The 16,593-nt window shown below is 42.3% G+C and overlaps 2 protein-coding genes across 3 annotated transcripts in view; one reads left to right on the plus strand and one right to left on the minus strand.

Annotated features, from left to right (window-relative positions):
• matn4 (matrilin 4) overlaps nucleotides 1–16,593 on the minus strand; it is a 40,551-nt gene that overhangs the window by 11,452 nt on the left and 12,506 nt on the right. Inside the window, exons 2-5 of one of the 2 annotated variants that reach the window (XM_023799527.2) lie at nucleotides 6,781–6,917; nucleotides 2,514–2,633; nucleotides 1,777–2,343; nucleotides 1,532–1,654 (exon numbers count right to left, since the gene is read on the minus strand). In XM_023799527.2, the coding sequence (XP_023655295.1) occupies nucleotides 1,532–1,654; nucleotides 1,777–2,343; nucleotides 2,514–2,583 (760 nt within the window). In that variant the 5' untranslated portion in view covers nucleotides 2,584–2,633; nucleotides 6,781–6,917. Of the gene's footprint in view, nucleotides 1–1,531; nucleotides 1,655–1,776; nucleotides 2,344–2,513; nucleotides 2,634–6,780; nucleotides 7,039–16,593 lie in introns of those variants that run through there. The other variant, XM_023799526.2, reaches the window with a different exon arrangement.
• rbpjl (recombination signal binding protein for immunoglobulin kappa J region-like) lies at nucleotides 10,077–15,778 on the plus strand. Its single transcript, XM_023799528.2, has 10 exons — nucleotides 10,077–10,211; nucleotides 10,286–10,356; nucleotides 10,716–10,831; nucleotides 11,381–11,555; nucleotides 11,892–12,029; nucleotides 12,238–12,350; nucleotides 13,497–13,634; nucleotides 13,909–14,064; nucleotides 14,155–14,258; nucleotides 14,916–15,778. The coding sequence occupies exons 3-10, from the start codon at nucleotides 10,757–10,759 to the stop codon at nucleotides 15,187–15,189; spliced, it is 1,173 nt and encodes a 390-aa protein (XP_023655296.2). The 5' UTR covers nucleotides 10,077–10,211; nucleotides 10,286–10,356; nucleotides 10,716–10,756; the 3' UTR covers nucleotides 15,190–15,778.

Consider the following 16,593-nt stretch of genomic DNA (forward strand, 5'->3'; position numbering starts at 1 on the left):
TTCAAGGATTTCTGGATAGTCTGCACGGACTACTGTCCGTCAAGGCAGGATCTCAAAGCCATGAGCGCAAACCGGTGTCTCCCAGTCCGGCCCTCAGGGTCCACAGCCGGTCTATGGTTTTGCTCCCTCCAAGCTCCCTGCCAAACAGTCCACATTTTTGCTTCCTCAAAAATATGAATTCTCTGTGAGTCCCCAACGACCAGATTGGGAAACACTGATGTAGACCATTATTTAACAGCTGAATGTTTCTCCAGAGTGGATCCTGACAGTGAGGTGCACTCAAAGTGTCAATCAGTAGGAGTTTTTTGTACAATTGGCACCAATTCTTAGAAAACTTCTAACTATCTCTGCCCTTTCATTGAATTTTTCCGGTCACTTTAGAACTCTTTCATTCAGCTGACAGAATGGAAAAATGGCCATCAAAAAATATTTCGCTGTTGTTGCAATCTCTTATCAATGCTTTTCTGGAATGAACAGTCAACAACTTGGTGCAATTTACTTCAAAAATTATGTTAATCAGATATACCATTGGCTCTGTTCTGTATCGGAATCAGATTAGTCCCAGAATAGAAAATTAGGAACATTGTTTCCATTCAAAGTTATGTTCATTTTTACTTGAAGCAAGCAGGGTCTAATTGGGGTTTATAGCATTCCAGCACTGTTTTGGCACCAGATTAGAGGCACCATGTCCTCACTTCTAATATAACAGCAATAGGGGCTCATGTGCGTAATGTGCACTTTTTCAAAGAAATCTCCACTTTCACACAGTACAGAATCACTTCCTGCTTCACTGTGATCTTTAAAATGACAGAGCTGCCAGTGAGCATTTGCTTTAAAAACAACATGTCGTCATGTCAGTAAAGTGTGATTGTTTTTCGAAGTCTTATCCAAATATTACATTACCAATGTACTATTGCTTTAAGTTAGACCTGAACTTGTTGGTCAGGCACCTACTTCTGCCAGCAAATGTCCCATAATTCAAAGTGCAAAACACAAATATCAGAATGGTTTTCCATCAGACTTATTTTAATGAGATGCACTGAACACTTTCTCTACTAATCCCTCACTCTAGCAAAGTTAATGGTAGGCCAGGTAACTAAGTAATAACTATTTCTACCACGATTTCAGAAATGAGAATATTTATTTACATGTGTTTTTTTTAATTATCTTTCATTTAGAAAAAAAATAAGTAAAAGAGTAAAAAGTGAAAAACATAAAGGTATGATTCAAATCAGCTGGCTTAACATGACATATTGCACCAAGCCTAATCTCAACTATACAAAAATGCTAAACTTACGCATGTGTGGCCCAGGCCTGTAGTCATAACTAAATTTCAGCAAGGGGCTACCCCATCGATAGGTCCCTTTTGGTAGTTTTCGCTAGATTGTGCCAATCGGGCAGCCAAGACAAATTTTGCCACTTGCCTATGTGCCTGGTGTGACCTAATTATCTCAGGGAATATCTCATGTGACCTCATTTACGAAAAAACACATACATCTTTGGTGAGTCAGCGATACTTAAAGTAGGTCACCTGAGCAGGTCCTGCCGTCGGCATTCAGCCGATACCCAGGGAAACACTTGCAGTGGTAGGATCCTGATGAACTCTCACAAATGTGCTCGCAGCCATGGGTTGGCTCCAGGCAGGGGTCCACCTCTGCAGACACATCAAGGATCAGCCTATGTCACTGAGGGATCTAGAATAACTTCCCTACCCATCCCTGGTGTTCTTGCTACAGCAAAGGGCTGCTTCACTACTCCATGAACGAAGGAGGCTACCTTTATCACACAGCTCTCCCCGGAACTGCTTCCCAAACTGGTGGATGAGGTCGAAGGACTCGACCAGAAACACGTGGCTCTCCAAAGGTGCGGAGGCCATGGCACGTAGGGAGCTCATGTCTGCCCTGGCCACGCCCACGGCGAAGATCTCAATTCCTTTCTGCCTGGCGGCCAAAGCCACCTCGGCCACGCGATCCTGGGGTCTCCCATCCGTCACGATCACCGCGACATCAGGGACATTGGGTCTGGCACCCTCAACAGCCGAGAAGGCCGCAGTCATTGTGTACTGAATGGCCAGACCCGTCATGGTGCCCTGTGCCAGGGGGATGATTTCGTTGATGCTCTTGACCATGTCTTCCACTCTTGAGAAGGTCCTGAGAGAGAAGACATTCTGGACTTGGCTGGAGTATTGAACCACGCCCACCCGTGTGGCATTGGGGCCCACGTCTAGAGTCTGGATGATGTTGATCATGAACTTGCGCATGGTCTCGAATTCATGAGGACGCACACTCCGGGAGCTGTCAATGATGAACACGAGATCCACAGACTTGCACTTTTGGGCTGTATCTGTTGATGTACAATAACATAAAACTTTACTTTGAGACTGTCACATCATTACATTGTAGTTTTGTTAGCAAGCGTTTGTATCATCCTTACAGCTACTTACATGAGTCACAATTGAATAAAAGCTTTAATTGACTACACAATGCAAACGCAGCTGTATGAAAGATACCAACCTGTTTGCGGCCTGGCTTTCGAAGAGGCAGCCAAGCAGAGGAGAGACAGACAGCTCCATAGCAGACTCATGTTTGAACCTTAGCTTGCTGCGTGTAAATGTTTTTGAGTTCCAGACGGCACTGTAAGGGAAACAAGCCTTTCACTGAGGTATCCCCACTGACACACGCATTCCTGAATGGCGTCTTCCATAAAAAATTATCCCTAACAGATGTCAGGAAGGAACTGCATGTAATATATAGCATATTGTTACCTGAAGGCCTGTCCGGCTTTTAAAGCATTTACTTGATGGAAGACAAGTCGTAAACAGCTCATGAACCAACAGTGGTTAGCCAAACACTTTTTAAATATGAAATACTGTATTGTATCAGACCAAAGGATTTTCTGATGAGCTTTTTTTTTAATCACAAACACTCGCTAGGACCAGCTGAAATGGTTTCAGAAGTAGTAGTTTGATTCAGCTATTCACTAATTTACAATGCATGCAATTTATCTTGAAAACAAATATACGGGCCACTTGTGCAGCCAGGATGTTACAAATGGAGAAGTTTGTTCCATGGTGCAAGTGACCAGCCTGGATGTTATGACAGCGATGCTACAATCCTTTGGTATAAATATCACTCGGAGGAGTGAAATTGGATTTAGTCAGAGTATAATTTTATTAATATATAGCTTCCATTAATTATCGTTAGAAGCCCCGGAGATGGAAAGAGCGCTCTCACTGCGCTGCCTTTAAGGGGTGCTACAGTGACTAGCAACTTGCTGACATGGGCCACTGGCCAGAACAGAGAAACTATGAAGGTATCTTTCTGTGGAATTCTGCAGGTTGACCAAGAAACACAGTGGATCATGTCCGTGGACCCCAGTCGTCCACTGCGGAGACGGAGAGCATAACTCAGCGGCTCTTACAGGGGTCCCCTCGCCCCCACCGGCCCGGCATTCACAGCACCGCCTCTTGTGTTGTGTCACAAAGCGTCAGTGTGTCTCTTCCCCACACGGGCGCACCACTGAAAGGGCTCTCTTCCCTGGAGGCCCCCGACTGGAACCTCTACTATTATATATACAACATATCCATTATGTGTAAGAATATGTTAAAACATATACATTCTCTCTCATTCTCGCTTTGGGGCAGCTACTCCAGGAAGGGGAGTAATATAAAATAAATAAAACAACTATATAGCGATTCATGAATTTCTTAATGTTAAGACCAGTTCCAAGTCCCAGTCAAAGCATTAGCAAATCAGGATTTTCCCAGTATTATATGCTTAAATGTTATATTATAATAAGGATGCAACCTACCAGGCTATTTTAGGTAAACGGTCAATTTAAAGTGATCTAAATGAAGGTGTGTGCAGCTCTGAGTCTGTGATTGGAAGGTCACTAGTTCAGATACTGTGCCTGGCAGAGCGATGTCTCAGTTTGGTCCCTGAGCGCGGCCCCTAACCCCTATTGCTCCATCGACACTCAGTGACCCTGTCGCCTCATCCTGACTTATGGAGAGTTTCGGACAAAGGCATCTGCTCAACATATGCAATGAAATAATCACTTGGGATCATTAAATTACAATATATATATACAGATCTTTCATCCTCACAAAATTTTAAAAAATTGGGGAAAAATTACAAAGCACTGTTCCATAAGCAAATTCTTTTTAAACTGGTAATGAGATTCTTTCGAAACAGGATATATTTACACTTATACTGAGCTCTAATTTAGCTCTTTGCCAGAACATATTTTTCTACAGCAATATATCCATCCATCCATCCATCCATTCACTTATCCTGGTTAGGTCATAGGATATATATGGCCTACTAAATATTTACACCACCAATTCAAGTAAAATACACTTAAACCACTATTCTGGAGGCATGACACTATAGGAAAAGGAAGTGTTCAGGTTTACCCCTCCATTCCATGTGTTCAGTTTGCTAATTTACTGAAGCATAGCTTCCTCACGGGCCATAAATCACAGTCAGAATGATCGCATTACCCTTGCAGTAGCAAGTCGTATGTATGTAAGTTCCATGTTTATAGTCGATCATAGAGCTTCATCTGGGGCAAGCTGAGAGCCACCCACGGTCCAACTGTCAGCCACAAGCCCTGGAGGCATATTTTTTTCAGCAGAGGTTAATTGAAAAACTATTTGAAACATATGGCATTCGCCAGCCATTGATAGGTCGATAAAGTCAGAGGCCTGGCCAATCAGTGCTCTTTTCCAGACGTCTAGTTGAACCTTAGTCTCTTAATTCGCTTCCTATATCAGGCTTTATTTGTTCAATACGAAGGCGGCGTGAGAAGCACACGCCTGGGGAACAGGTGACATTCTCGAGAGCAAACAAAGGTCCGGCCGCTTAGAGGACATGCTGTCTCTGGATGCTCAACACATCCGGGCTGGGGGAGAGTCCTGGTGGCAGGGGGTAGCTGGAAAATTACTACACCTTTACATTACCTCCCTCCTCCAGAAACACCCTTAGGTCACAGACAGTATAGGCAAGACCGTGTGGAGCAAGGTGAAGGAATCAATGCCGGAGCTGCCCCATGTCAAAGACAGCTGGGGATCTGAAGAAGAAGAAGGTGAGAAGGATACCATGCTGGGAGGAATTTGAGATCAAGACTAGGGGAAGAGTCTGGACTGTCGACTGAGACATGCAGCACCACAGCGAAGGGGTGGCAGAGGAGGGGCATGGCGGTGAGTCTACGGCTTTGTCTGGAACAAAATCAGGAGTTTCCACTGAAAGGGCAGAAATCAGTGTAGCAGCAGAGAGAAACAGAAAAACAGGAAGAGAGGTAAATAGACGGACGGTTTGGCCAGGCTTGGTGCTCGGAGTCCAGAGCAAACACTGTGTGATGCTTCAACAAGCTTCCTCTTTAAACGTTCGTACGATATGCAAGCCCCTTGGTAGTTCCCATGGGTAAATTATGCACAGTGAAGGTATTCTCTGCTGCTTCATAGAGCACAGTTAGGTTAGGAAGGCAGGAAAAGACGGTTACAGCCGCTGCAGCATGATTGACAGCCCTACAGGAGGCTCTGATTAACACCTAACGGATTGAAAGCAGATGTTGGCTCTGCTACTGTTTGAATGTCTCTGTATTCACCTTCAGACAGCTCAGGAACACCTGGTTACATACCAGACAAAGGCTTATTAACACCTTATTGCTCGAGACCTTCCCACGGAGAAGCAAATCGAGACACAACAGTTTGTGAAATAACTTCAAATTTTCTATTATTATGCAAAAACATTTCATGTTCTTGTGGCGGTGGATCACGAAACCAAATTTACAGACGGTGGCATTTGCAAGGAGGTAGGAAGAAAGCCACTCACAAAACGTAACTACAATTAGTCTGGTTGGCAAACTGGTGTCACAACTGCAAAGGATCACTATGAAACATTTGCTAATTGGATATCACTTTCAGATAAAATACAAACTAAGCAAACTCGTGCGCGTAAGAATTAATACAAACCAATTTGTTAAGAAGCAGCATTGAAGAACTAAAGCACAGGCGACCAACTCAGCATCATATTATCACTGTTACCAATTTCAGTTCTTCTGGAGCATTTGTTCATACAAATGAAGCATCCACCCACTTTCGGCTTTACAGTAGACGATCTCGATGAAAAATTATATAAATAATATAAAATATCCCAATTATTAAATATCAGTAACCAGTTTGTTCACACAACAGCGTAATGTTGACATGCCAATTTGCATTATAAATCATGCATATCTTTCCTAGTTTTATCTAAAGCAGACTGAGAAGAAGGTTCAGTTAAGTTGCAGTTAAATTACAGCTGGTTGTCTTTATGTGTAGCATTTAAACGGCTTAGATGTCGGAAATATTTTTTTACTTCGTCAAGCTTCTACCTGCAAAATTGTGACACCAGTTGTTAAACTTTTCTAAAAGAGCCCTGATATTGGCATCACCTGTGTGAGAGAGCAATTGGAAACGACCGTTTTGCAAATAAATGCTGGAAAAATGTACATAAAAATTTTAAAATGTTTTTATGTAAAATTATATATGTAAATGTATCTAAAATCAATCGCTTGAAGCTATTTCATTACTTCAAATTTAGGTAGGCTAACTGAATAGCTGTATTAATATCGTAATAGCCTAAATCTTAAAAAATAACCCGGAATACGTTTTTTTTTTTTTAATGAATGAATGATTAACTATTTCACCTTTTCTTTTCTTTTTAATTCACGCCCCCAGCGTCTAGGGATACCCGCGATCCCACAGACCTGTACACGGCTGGAGTCGCGCTTACTCACCTGGGCGCAATACGGGGAAGAGCGGAGCCGCAGCTGTTACGGTGGGACAGGTAAATGGGGCACCTCGCGCACAAAAACTCTGCTAAAGTCTCCGCAAAATGTCCGGTGAAGGTCCACTGGCCACCAGCCTTATTGTACTGAAACATAAAATGATGAAGTCTTGTGAATAATAATGATTAAAAAGTCCCAGGTTAACGAATTTTATTTTATCACTAGTCAGATTAAGATGCTCTTTGCTATTGCTCTGCCTAGAGTGGACTGATAACTCGAAGTATGAGCAGGTATAAAGCCTAAGCCAAAAGGGTTAAAAGTTTTGACCCCTCCCCTTTGAAATTCGAGTGGCGGGGTTCTTATTACTTTTAGGGAGGGTAGCTGAGCGCTTGGTTGGGCGGTTTTTTTTTTTTATAGTTTAGATTATAATAGTCCATATTATGCTGGTGCAAAGGTGAGGTACTATGAAATGGGTTGACAAAATGCCATTTTACTGGAAAACCACTACCCCAACGGAACAATGAAAGGCTGCCTAGCATCATTAATATTACTAGGCAAACCTGAACTCCCATTAAGACCTGAAGTCTCTCTTCCATAGCACACTTTTACACAGTTCATATCAAATAATTGTTTTCATTTGCGGGAGATCTTCAGGCCTTGACATAGAGCGACAGTGGAGACAGTGGCTCTCACACGGCACGGTGTGAAATGCCAGTGTGTCTGTGCGCGTGACATCATGACCTCAGGGTAAAACCCCATTTGCCGAGTCCACCGCACAGAGGTGAAGCCATGTAAACGAGGCCGGCAACATTTATAACTCTGCAAATCTCAACATCAAATATAACGTCACCAGGACGGAGTCATTATTCCTAAAAATGCCTTCAAAAGTCATATAACAGTCTAAGAAGCAGTACTCACGTTTTTACCGTGTATTTGATCACCCACAACTGATTTTGGTCCAGTGACTACCACCTTTTTAACTGAAGGTCTACTAACATGATATAAAGGCTTCAATGTGCATGCAGAATTTCCCACTACAGTTTCAGCTCCCAAGCATTCTAGCTTAGCCTATTGCAGGGGCAATTAAAGACCAACATGTCTAAAACAGGGCTCCCTTTGCGATATTTGTATTCTTCTTGTTGCCTTTGCTTCCTCAGCAATTCTTATTGGTGGAAATGTTCTGCATTCTACACCTTATGAGGCACATTCCTTGGCCCAGCCTTGGTGGTCAATAAAACAGGAGTTTCTCCTAGTGTTTAATGAGCGCAGCGTGAAACCCTATGCCTCCCACAACTGAAATCTTTTGGACGAAAACTTCGGTGTGGTCTAAAAAGCGTCAGATGAAAGGATGGCAGGTTTTTGCATAATTGATCAGCCGTCAGATTAAACCTGTCCCACTGCCTGATTTATTGATGTAAAATGAAATAGAAAAATACATAATTTACTAATAACATGAAATTTAAGAATCTCCAGTGTTTCATAAAGGCGGAATATTTTTCCAGCGGTCTGCAAGAATGAAATGTATGAGGCTGGCATTGAGTGTTGACTCTTGGCCACCAGAAGCAAAGCATCCCATAAGCATACAATGACAACCTGATGAGATACAGGCATCCTCTGTTGCCCTTTAATGAAATGCCATTCTCACTTTCACAGGTATTAATTACCCAGGAAGAATACGTGTGACTTCCATAAAGCCATGTTACATCTTTGCAGTTGACTCAGTAGGCGACTCTCAACGGCCTTGAACAAGCCAGCAGGCCACATTTGCCGAGGTTCATATCTCTATTAACATCTCTACTTCCATCAGTTGGCTAAATATTATACTGTATCAGAGCTGATCGCTTAGGGCAATGTGGTAGCCAGGTTATATGGGAAAAGAACAGACTTACACAGACTTAACAGACTTATTTGCGATAAATTTGAAAGCAAATATTTTTCCTCTGATCACCATATCTGTGGTTCCATTAACATACATGCATTCCATTAAAATTAGTAGCAAAGGGGAAACCAGAAGCAGTAGCCAGTTTGCTACTAGGTACTTCACAGATGCCAGTGGGATGGGGGAATTTGTTTAATAACAGAACAGAACAGAACAGAATTGAATTGAATTGAATACAATAGAATAGAATAGAATAGAATAGAATGTATTACCACATAACCAGGTTGGTGAAAATAATATGGTTCAATTCTGACATGGCATTAGTTGGGATGTGCTACATTCCTTGCCACGTCTTAATGTAATTACTAATAACTAATAAAAATAATAATTGTTCATCCAGGGCTCTGGTCATTTGTAATCAGATATGGCAGCATTAATAGTTTTCCCCTTGGATGAATAAAGGTTACATAACCTTTAAAAGCATTAAAATGCCGTCTGCTCTCCCCTGGGATAAATGATTTTACTGTAAAAATCAAAGATAAATCAAACCAATCCCATAATGCCAGTAATAGTAATTGATTTAATATTATTTTAATATTTGTGTATTTAACCAGGGGCAACAATTCCCAAAGATAAACATACATAAAGCAACTTTATTCAAGTCATGATTTGTGTAGCTGGATTTTTGGGTGGGATTTTCATTCTTTATAAAAGACTAAATAATGTGTGTAGCGCTTATATATTCCATACTTCTTGTTTCAAATTGGAAAACTGATTACGTTTCTATATTACAACTCTCTCTTCCTTCCTTTTAACAAGAGGGTTTGTGGGTGTTTCATAATTTAGTTTTGAACCATGTCTGTACTACAGAGAAAGACGGCAGAAAGCCTTGTGGAACACCGTTGGCTTTGCGGAGAGGAGTGCGGAGGCGTGATTGTTTGAAGCTGTTTCTTTGGAAGTGTTTGCTGTTTAATCCTCGGCCTAAATGCTGGGCAGTCTGATCAGAATTGCCACCACATTTGTCCCGCATCGGTTCTGAATCACGCATTTCAGGCTGGGGAAGTATTTTAGGTTAATTTTTTGTTGTTTATGCTGCATGGTTTATTTGCAAAAAAACATTTTTATTGGTCGCAGACTTGGGAACATATGGTTTATGTCAGGAATTCAAGGTGACAGCTGAAACATTTGAGGAACTGAAACCATGCTAATGAAGTTGTCCATTTTCATGACTTGTTTGAATTCTGCATTATTTTGGGGTAAAAAATACATAAAGGAAAAAAATTCAAAGAAAATGTGGAGTGGAACATTTTTGAAAACATGCCACATTGTTTTTACTGAACTATATAAATCAAAGTTGGAGTTTTGGTTGTTTGATTTTCAAACATGAAAATGATGGGTTTAGTTCAAGTTTTTTCTCTTTAAGTAAACCAGGTCAGAGCTTATCCCAGCAGCCTGGGGTGACCCAGGATACAGGACAGCAGTACCTTCAGTTCCACCCAGACCAATCAGTTCTCATCCTGCACGCCAAGGTAGCGCAGAAGTCATATGGCAACGAGAAAAGGTGAGCTCAGATATTTCGGCCAGAAATTCAAGGGCCTGTGTTTGTGATGTAACCGCTGATTTTATGTCTCTCAGATTCCTGTGCCCCCCTCCATGCGTGTTCCTCAGTGGGCCGGGATGGAAACTCAAACAAGAGCATCTGAAAGGTACTGCCAAGTCAAAATCACTAACGTTAACATCACTAACTAGTGTTATCAATTGTTAATCTAAACTTTAGTTCAGAAAGACAGACAACCCCCTTGTTCAGGTGGCGTAGCAGAAGATACAAGTAACTAAGTTATATTTTACCTCATTTTACTCAGTTTTCCAACTTAAGAATTGCATCGTGTTGAAGAAACACCTGTTTGTTGCTCTGTTACTAATGTTGGACGCATTGACTTCTCTCTTTGCATGAAAGTGCCCTTTAAATATTAATTCCATATACATGTAGACTCAGTATTTTATGCATTTAAACGATGGACAATTATTAATTGTGATAATTACAGTTTTTCTCATTCTCATGTAGTCAATGGCTTAGCGGACTTTAGCTGTCGGCTCTGCGGCTACATGGGTCTTGACAACCCTGGAAGTGCCCAGATGGACAGCTTTAAACTGGCCTTTGAGGAACAAGCTGATGCAAAGGTAGGGAAGAAACTGTCACGTTCACTCGGGCACGGAGCAGCAGCCAGAGCCCAGAACTCGGGTAAACGAGGGATTTATTGTAGAAAAACACCAGGAACACGCGAGGCAAGGCACAATACAGGACCACTGACTTCAATGACCTGGGGAAAATATATCTAACGCAGACTTAAATACATAAGACTAATGACAGCAACAAGAAACAGCTGATAAACTCCGGGAATCCACACGGGGTTAACGAGTGGGCGTGGCACACGGAAGGAGCGACGAGCGGGGCATGACAGAAATATTCACCCTCCAACTCTAAAAATGAGGTCATGACCTCCATGAGTCATTAGTTGCCACTTAGTTTGGCCATCATCTCAAGTCAATTCAAGTCAACTCAAACTTTATTGTCATTTTAAAATATGCAGACATACAGTGAAACCTGAAAAAAAGCTTTACACATAATATGACAATGTAAACATAAAGATAACAATGCATAAATTAATAAATATGCTGTACATCAACTGCAATGATGAGAAAGAGTGGATGAAATTCTTCTTCTTGCAGAAGTTTGCCTGTGCAAAGGCGCTGTACATTTCTGACGCAGACAAGCGAAAGCACTTCCGACTGGTAGTGAAGCTTTTTTTTAGCAGTGGACACGAAGTCGGCTCCTTCTACAGCAAGCTGATCAAAGTGATTTCCAAGCCGTCTCAGAAGAAGCAGTCGATGAAGAATGCAGACCGTGAGTCAAGGCCGCCGTTGACCATCATGGCCTTTGGTCACTGCCGCCATGGCGATGACCCCACAGAACACATTCCACATGACCTGCTGGTCCAGGAGTAGACGAGAAATCTACTTTCCTGACATTTGTTGCCCTGTCCCAGGCTGGGAACGAACAAGCAGATGTCAGCTGAGATCACAGAGTGCCATGACGTTGAATTTCTCAAGCTATTGCTAGAGAGGATACAATGCAACACGCAGCGTGTGAAAATCATGTCCCGGTTAAAGGATAGAAGGCACCCATAAATTCCTCACCCTGTACTACTCATTTACTTTAAGCTTGTGTATGTCTTTGCAGTGTGCATTCTGTCAGGATCCAAGGTGTCGCTCTTTAACCGCTTGCGATCTCAGACCGTTAGCACACGCTACCTGGCTGTGGAAGGAGGTGCATTTGTGGCCAGTGCCAGGCAGTGGGCAGCCTTCACCATTACTCTCGGTGAGTTACTCTCCTCCAGTGGTCCACTTAGCCAGTGTTGGTGCCAGAGCTGACAACTGGGGGAACTGGCCACGGTAAGAATTGTTGATCTGGTAGGTGGGCAAACGATTTGTGCCCAACTGTACCCTACCCACGATCGCTAGCTAACAGGCTAGTCTTTAGCAGCCGTAACGACCTGCTCTGAGTGTCATTGCTTTCGCTTCTACAGTGGAGCGGCAGCAGACGGAGAAGGGGGAGTTTTCGCCGCGGGAAGGCTACGTCTATTATGGCTGCGTAGTCCAACTCATCTGCACCGTCACCGGGGTAGCTCTACCCCCCATGGTAAAGACCTCGCAATGTAGACCTGCCAGCTCAAGGCTTTTTTATTGCAATCACACGATCGTGTGACTTTACTTAAATAACGGTGATCGACTTAACAATCTCCATGCTGAAATTATAAAGTATAAAATATATAAGTTGCTAAAGCCTGTGATGGGTTGGCACAATGTTCCGGGTTATTCCCTGCCTTGCACCATAGCTTCTGGGATAGGCTCCAGAACCCCACAACCCTGCCTAGGACAAGCAGGTATAGAAAATGGACGGATGGATGGATGGATGGATAAGTAGCTAAAGCAATACCATTCTGGACTAATTGATTTAACTGAAGTTTTTAAATTAAATTAATATCAAATTTACATAATTACAAAGTTATTTTCTAACTTTTTAGATTGAAGTATTTTAATTAAAATTACAGCTATTATTGGTTTTTGCAACCATCATGAAACAAGAACATGAAGAAAATGAAATTTCATTTTAAGAAATATATGAATGAATGTATATGCCTACAAAGAATAAATATGGAAACCGTACTCTGTAAAGTGCAGACTGAAAAGTCTTCGATAGCTTGCTTACTAAGCATTAATAAAATGTGGGCATTTGGGGGCAAAAGTGTGCATTCAGTGTAGGGTAATATGTGTGGTTTTCTTTAGTTTGAGGACTGCTGACTGACTAGGTTCTGTGGATGGCCAAAGATTTCTGCGCTTCCAGCTGTGTGTTTCCTCTGTTTATATATCCTTTGGGCAGCTTCGTGGTGGTTTTTGGGGGGAAGAAGAGCTCTTTGTTGCCCCTCTGCTCAGGGCTGCGGTGTGGCGTATCTGCATGGCTGTCTCTGTTAAGCTACAATGCTGCTGACTGGTTCCACACTAGTTGATGCCAGTGATTGGGAGGTGCTGACTTTCCACCATCAGATAAGCTGTATTAGAGATCTGTGTTAATTCTTGCCACAGAATCTCTACAAGTCAGCGGATTGAACTAAAGACTGAAACGGGCTGCTGTTTTGGTGCGCAGAACTTCTCAAATAACATTGGCTATTAGTTGCTAGACTCACTGAGCTGTGACATTCAGTTTGGGAGTAGTGTAGATGTTAATTTCCAAAATGATTTGAAGAATCAGGGTGTGATTTATTCATTGTCGTTCTTCCTCCTGTAGGTGATTCGAAAGGTGAACAAGCAACATGCCATTCTGGATGTGGAGGAGCCTGTCTCCCAACTCCACAAATGTGCTTTCCAGTTCAAGGAGAGCAAAATGTACCTGTGTCTCTCCAATGAAAAAATCATACAGTTCCAGGTTAGTATCACAGGAACTTTTTGAACTGCATTATCAAACCTTGCATGATGGTATTTAAGAAATGCCGGTGCTATGTAGATAGATGAAAGAAGATAAAAGATAAGATAAGATAAGATAAGATAAGATAAGATTTTGATCCCTAGGGGGAAATTCCATGTGTTTATTTTTTACTTGGAAAACAGAATCAGTTTCTAGAGAAAACTACAGTATATTTCTACAGCAATATGTGTGTCAGGAAATGGCTCAGTTTTCATATTTATTGTGGTCCTCCAAGGCGTTGCCGTGCTCTAAGGAACCTGGCCGAGAGCTTCTGAACGACGGCTCGTGCTGGACCATCATTGGCACGGAGATGGTGGAGTACACCTTCAGCGAGAGCCAGGCCTCCCTGCAGAGCTCCGTCACCCCCATCCCCATCATCAGCGCTCTGGAGGTGAGCTTCTCCTCCAGCTTGGACCATTCACACCATAAAACGGCCAGGCGCCCATTTGCTCTCCAGCTAACTTGACACCTGGTTCTTCAGCTGAACGGTGGCGGACATGTGGCCATGTTAGAGATACACGGGGAGAATTTTGGCCCACATCTGAAGGTCTGGTTTGGAAATGTGGAAGCGGAAACAATGTTCAGGTGAATACAGAGTCATTATGAATATTAATCCTGTGCAAAGATGCTCCATTTCATCTTAATTTTTTAAGTTTCAGTTGTATTGATTTTTTAAGCTATGTTCACGTGTTAACTTTAATTTAACTTGCTAACAAACCAGAGAGAAACAGAGCAAATATCTTCTCTACTTCTTTTGCATTGTATATCTATATCCTTAGGAATCCCTAGAATGCAAGTGGAAAAATATACAGTTCCAGCATGGAAAGCCCTATAATCCACGGGTCGTTGTCTTTTAAATGATCTTTTAAACCCTGTAAACACTCGTCTTACAGGCACCCCAGCCGAAGGTTTTCACTAGGATTCACAATGCAGTGAAATGCAGTAATGAGCTGCAACATATCAGCCACACTTTTATATTATTTACTTATCTGAGGCTCTTATCCAAAATGAGGTCTGTGGTCATTGTTCCAAAATATGATTGTAAACAACAGTGCACATCACAGACAGTATTAAGGCCATTAAATCCTGACCATAAAGCAAACAGTCACACTGCACTGACTGCAGTTATGCACTACAGAGTTGAGAAAACAAGTTTTTTGAAAGGTTAATAGACAGCAATACATTTCGTGCTCTTTTTGGATACATCAAGTAGAAATCCTCTGTATTAATATGTGATTCCAGGACTCCCAAGTCGATGCTGTGTGTTGTACCAGACGTGTCAGTGTTCAGTGGGGAGTGGAAATGGCTGCGGCACCCAATCACCGTCCCCCTGTCCTTAATCCGCTCAGATGGTTTGATCTACAGGAGCACCTTCACCTTCACCTACACCCCAGAGCACAGCCCCCCCGCCAAGCCCAAGGTGCCTCTTGAGCACAACACAGACTCTGACAGCCTCATACACTCCATTCACCAGGAGTTCACACGCACCAATTTCCACCTCTTCATGCAGAATTAGCCTAGAGGCAGGGGCAGCCTTAGGAGCTACAGAAGAAATCCAATAATCCAGCAATTCAACTGTCCAACAGTCGGGTGAAAAAAGCAACTCCAGGCCAGATGTCCAACAGTCCAATTGCTCAGCTGTCCAACAGGCTAGCTGTTCCAACAACTCAACAGACCAGCTGTCCAACAGCCCAGTAGCCTAGATTTCCAACAGACCAGCAGTCCAGTGATAAAGCAACTCAGATGAGTCAGCCATCAGATTGCCCAGCTGTCCAACAGTCCGATAGTCCAACAGGTCAGCTGTTCAATAGCGCAGATGTCCAGTGATAAAGCAGCTCAAGTAGTGCAACTGTCTAGCAGCCTAGTAATCCAGAAGTCCAACAGTCCAAAAGTTCAGATATCCAACAGTCCAATAGTCAAACAGTGCAATAGTCCAACAGACCAGCTGTCCAACAGCCTAGTAATCTATAAATCCAACAATCTAATATAGTAAATATAGTAAAATAGTAAAGTGTGGCAATCACAGGTAATCACAGTAGGCTTCATCTGTATTCTTATCAGCACATGATTTTTAATGTTTTTCTTTCAATAGTAAAATGATATTTGATTTATTGTATAAGTAGTTCATATATACATTTGCTTATTCTGTCATTGAATTGTTGTTAACATTTCTGTGTATTTGGGCTGGTGAGAAACTCCTTGTTCAGAAAATGGTGATGTTCTGTGACTTTTTATGGATGTGAAAGCTGGACAATGAAGAAGGAGGACAGGAAGAGCACGGATGCCTTTGAACTTTGGTGCTGGCTGAGACTATTAAGAAAACAGTGAAATGCAAGATGAAAAAAACAAGTGGACTCCTGATCAAATCAAGCCTGGACTTTCATAAGAAGCACAGATGGCCTGATTGGACCGTATCTTATTTTGGTCATGTTATGCAAGGACCTAGCACATGGGAAAAGACCAAAATGGCTGCAAATGTTGAACGTAAAAGAGTAAGACCAGCAAAAAGTTGGATGAACTTCATCCATCTGTTTTCAGTACCCACTTTTCCTATTCAGGGTCATGGAGGTCCAGAGCCTATGGGCACAATGCAGGGAATAACTCAGGATGAGGCACCCACCCAATGAGGCACCCACCCAGACTCAACCCAGGCCTTATAGGTGGGAAGGAACGGCGCTAACCACTGCGCCATCATACTGCTCTTGGGTGAACTCCACCTTCATAACAATGAGCATTGTTCAGGAAGCCTGAAGACCCGGACAGAAGATAGAAAGTTCTAGAAGATGATTACCATCTGCTATATATTAATATCAGGGATCAACTTAAATGCCACCTATTGATAATAAAAAAAACTCTAATTCCTCCTGGATCAAAATGGGAAACACAATTATTACACAGTTGTAATTGTGCTATATTGTAA

The sequence above is a fragment of the Paramormyrops kingsleyae genome, chromosome 8 (genome assembly GCF_048594095.1).
Source record: "Paramormyrops kingsleyae isolate MSU_618 chromosome 8, PKINGS_0.4, whole genome shotgun sequence".
Taxonomy (NCBI): domain Eukaryota; kingdom Metazoa; phylum Chordata; class Actinopteri; order Osteoglossiformes; family Mormyridae; genus Paramormyrops; species Paramormyrops kingsleyae.

Coding starts and splice junctions, on each gene's coding strand:
- rbpjl (XM_023799528.2), top strand. CDS start 10,757: ATGGGTCTTGACAACCCTGGAAGTGCCCAGATGGACAGCTTTAAACTG. Junction 11,556..11,891: donor GTCGATGAAGAATGCAGACC/GTGAGTCAAGGC, acceptor ATGTCTTTGCAG/TGTGCATTCTGTCAGGATCC. Junction 13,635..13,908: donor AAAAAATCATACAGTTCCAG/GTTAGTATCACA, acceptor TGGTCCTCCAAG/GCGTTGCCGTGCTCTAAGGA.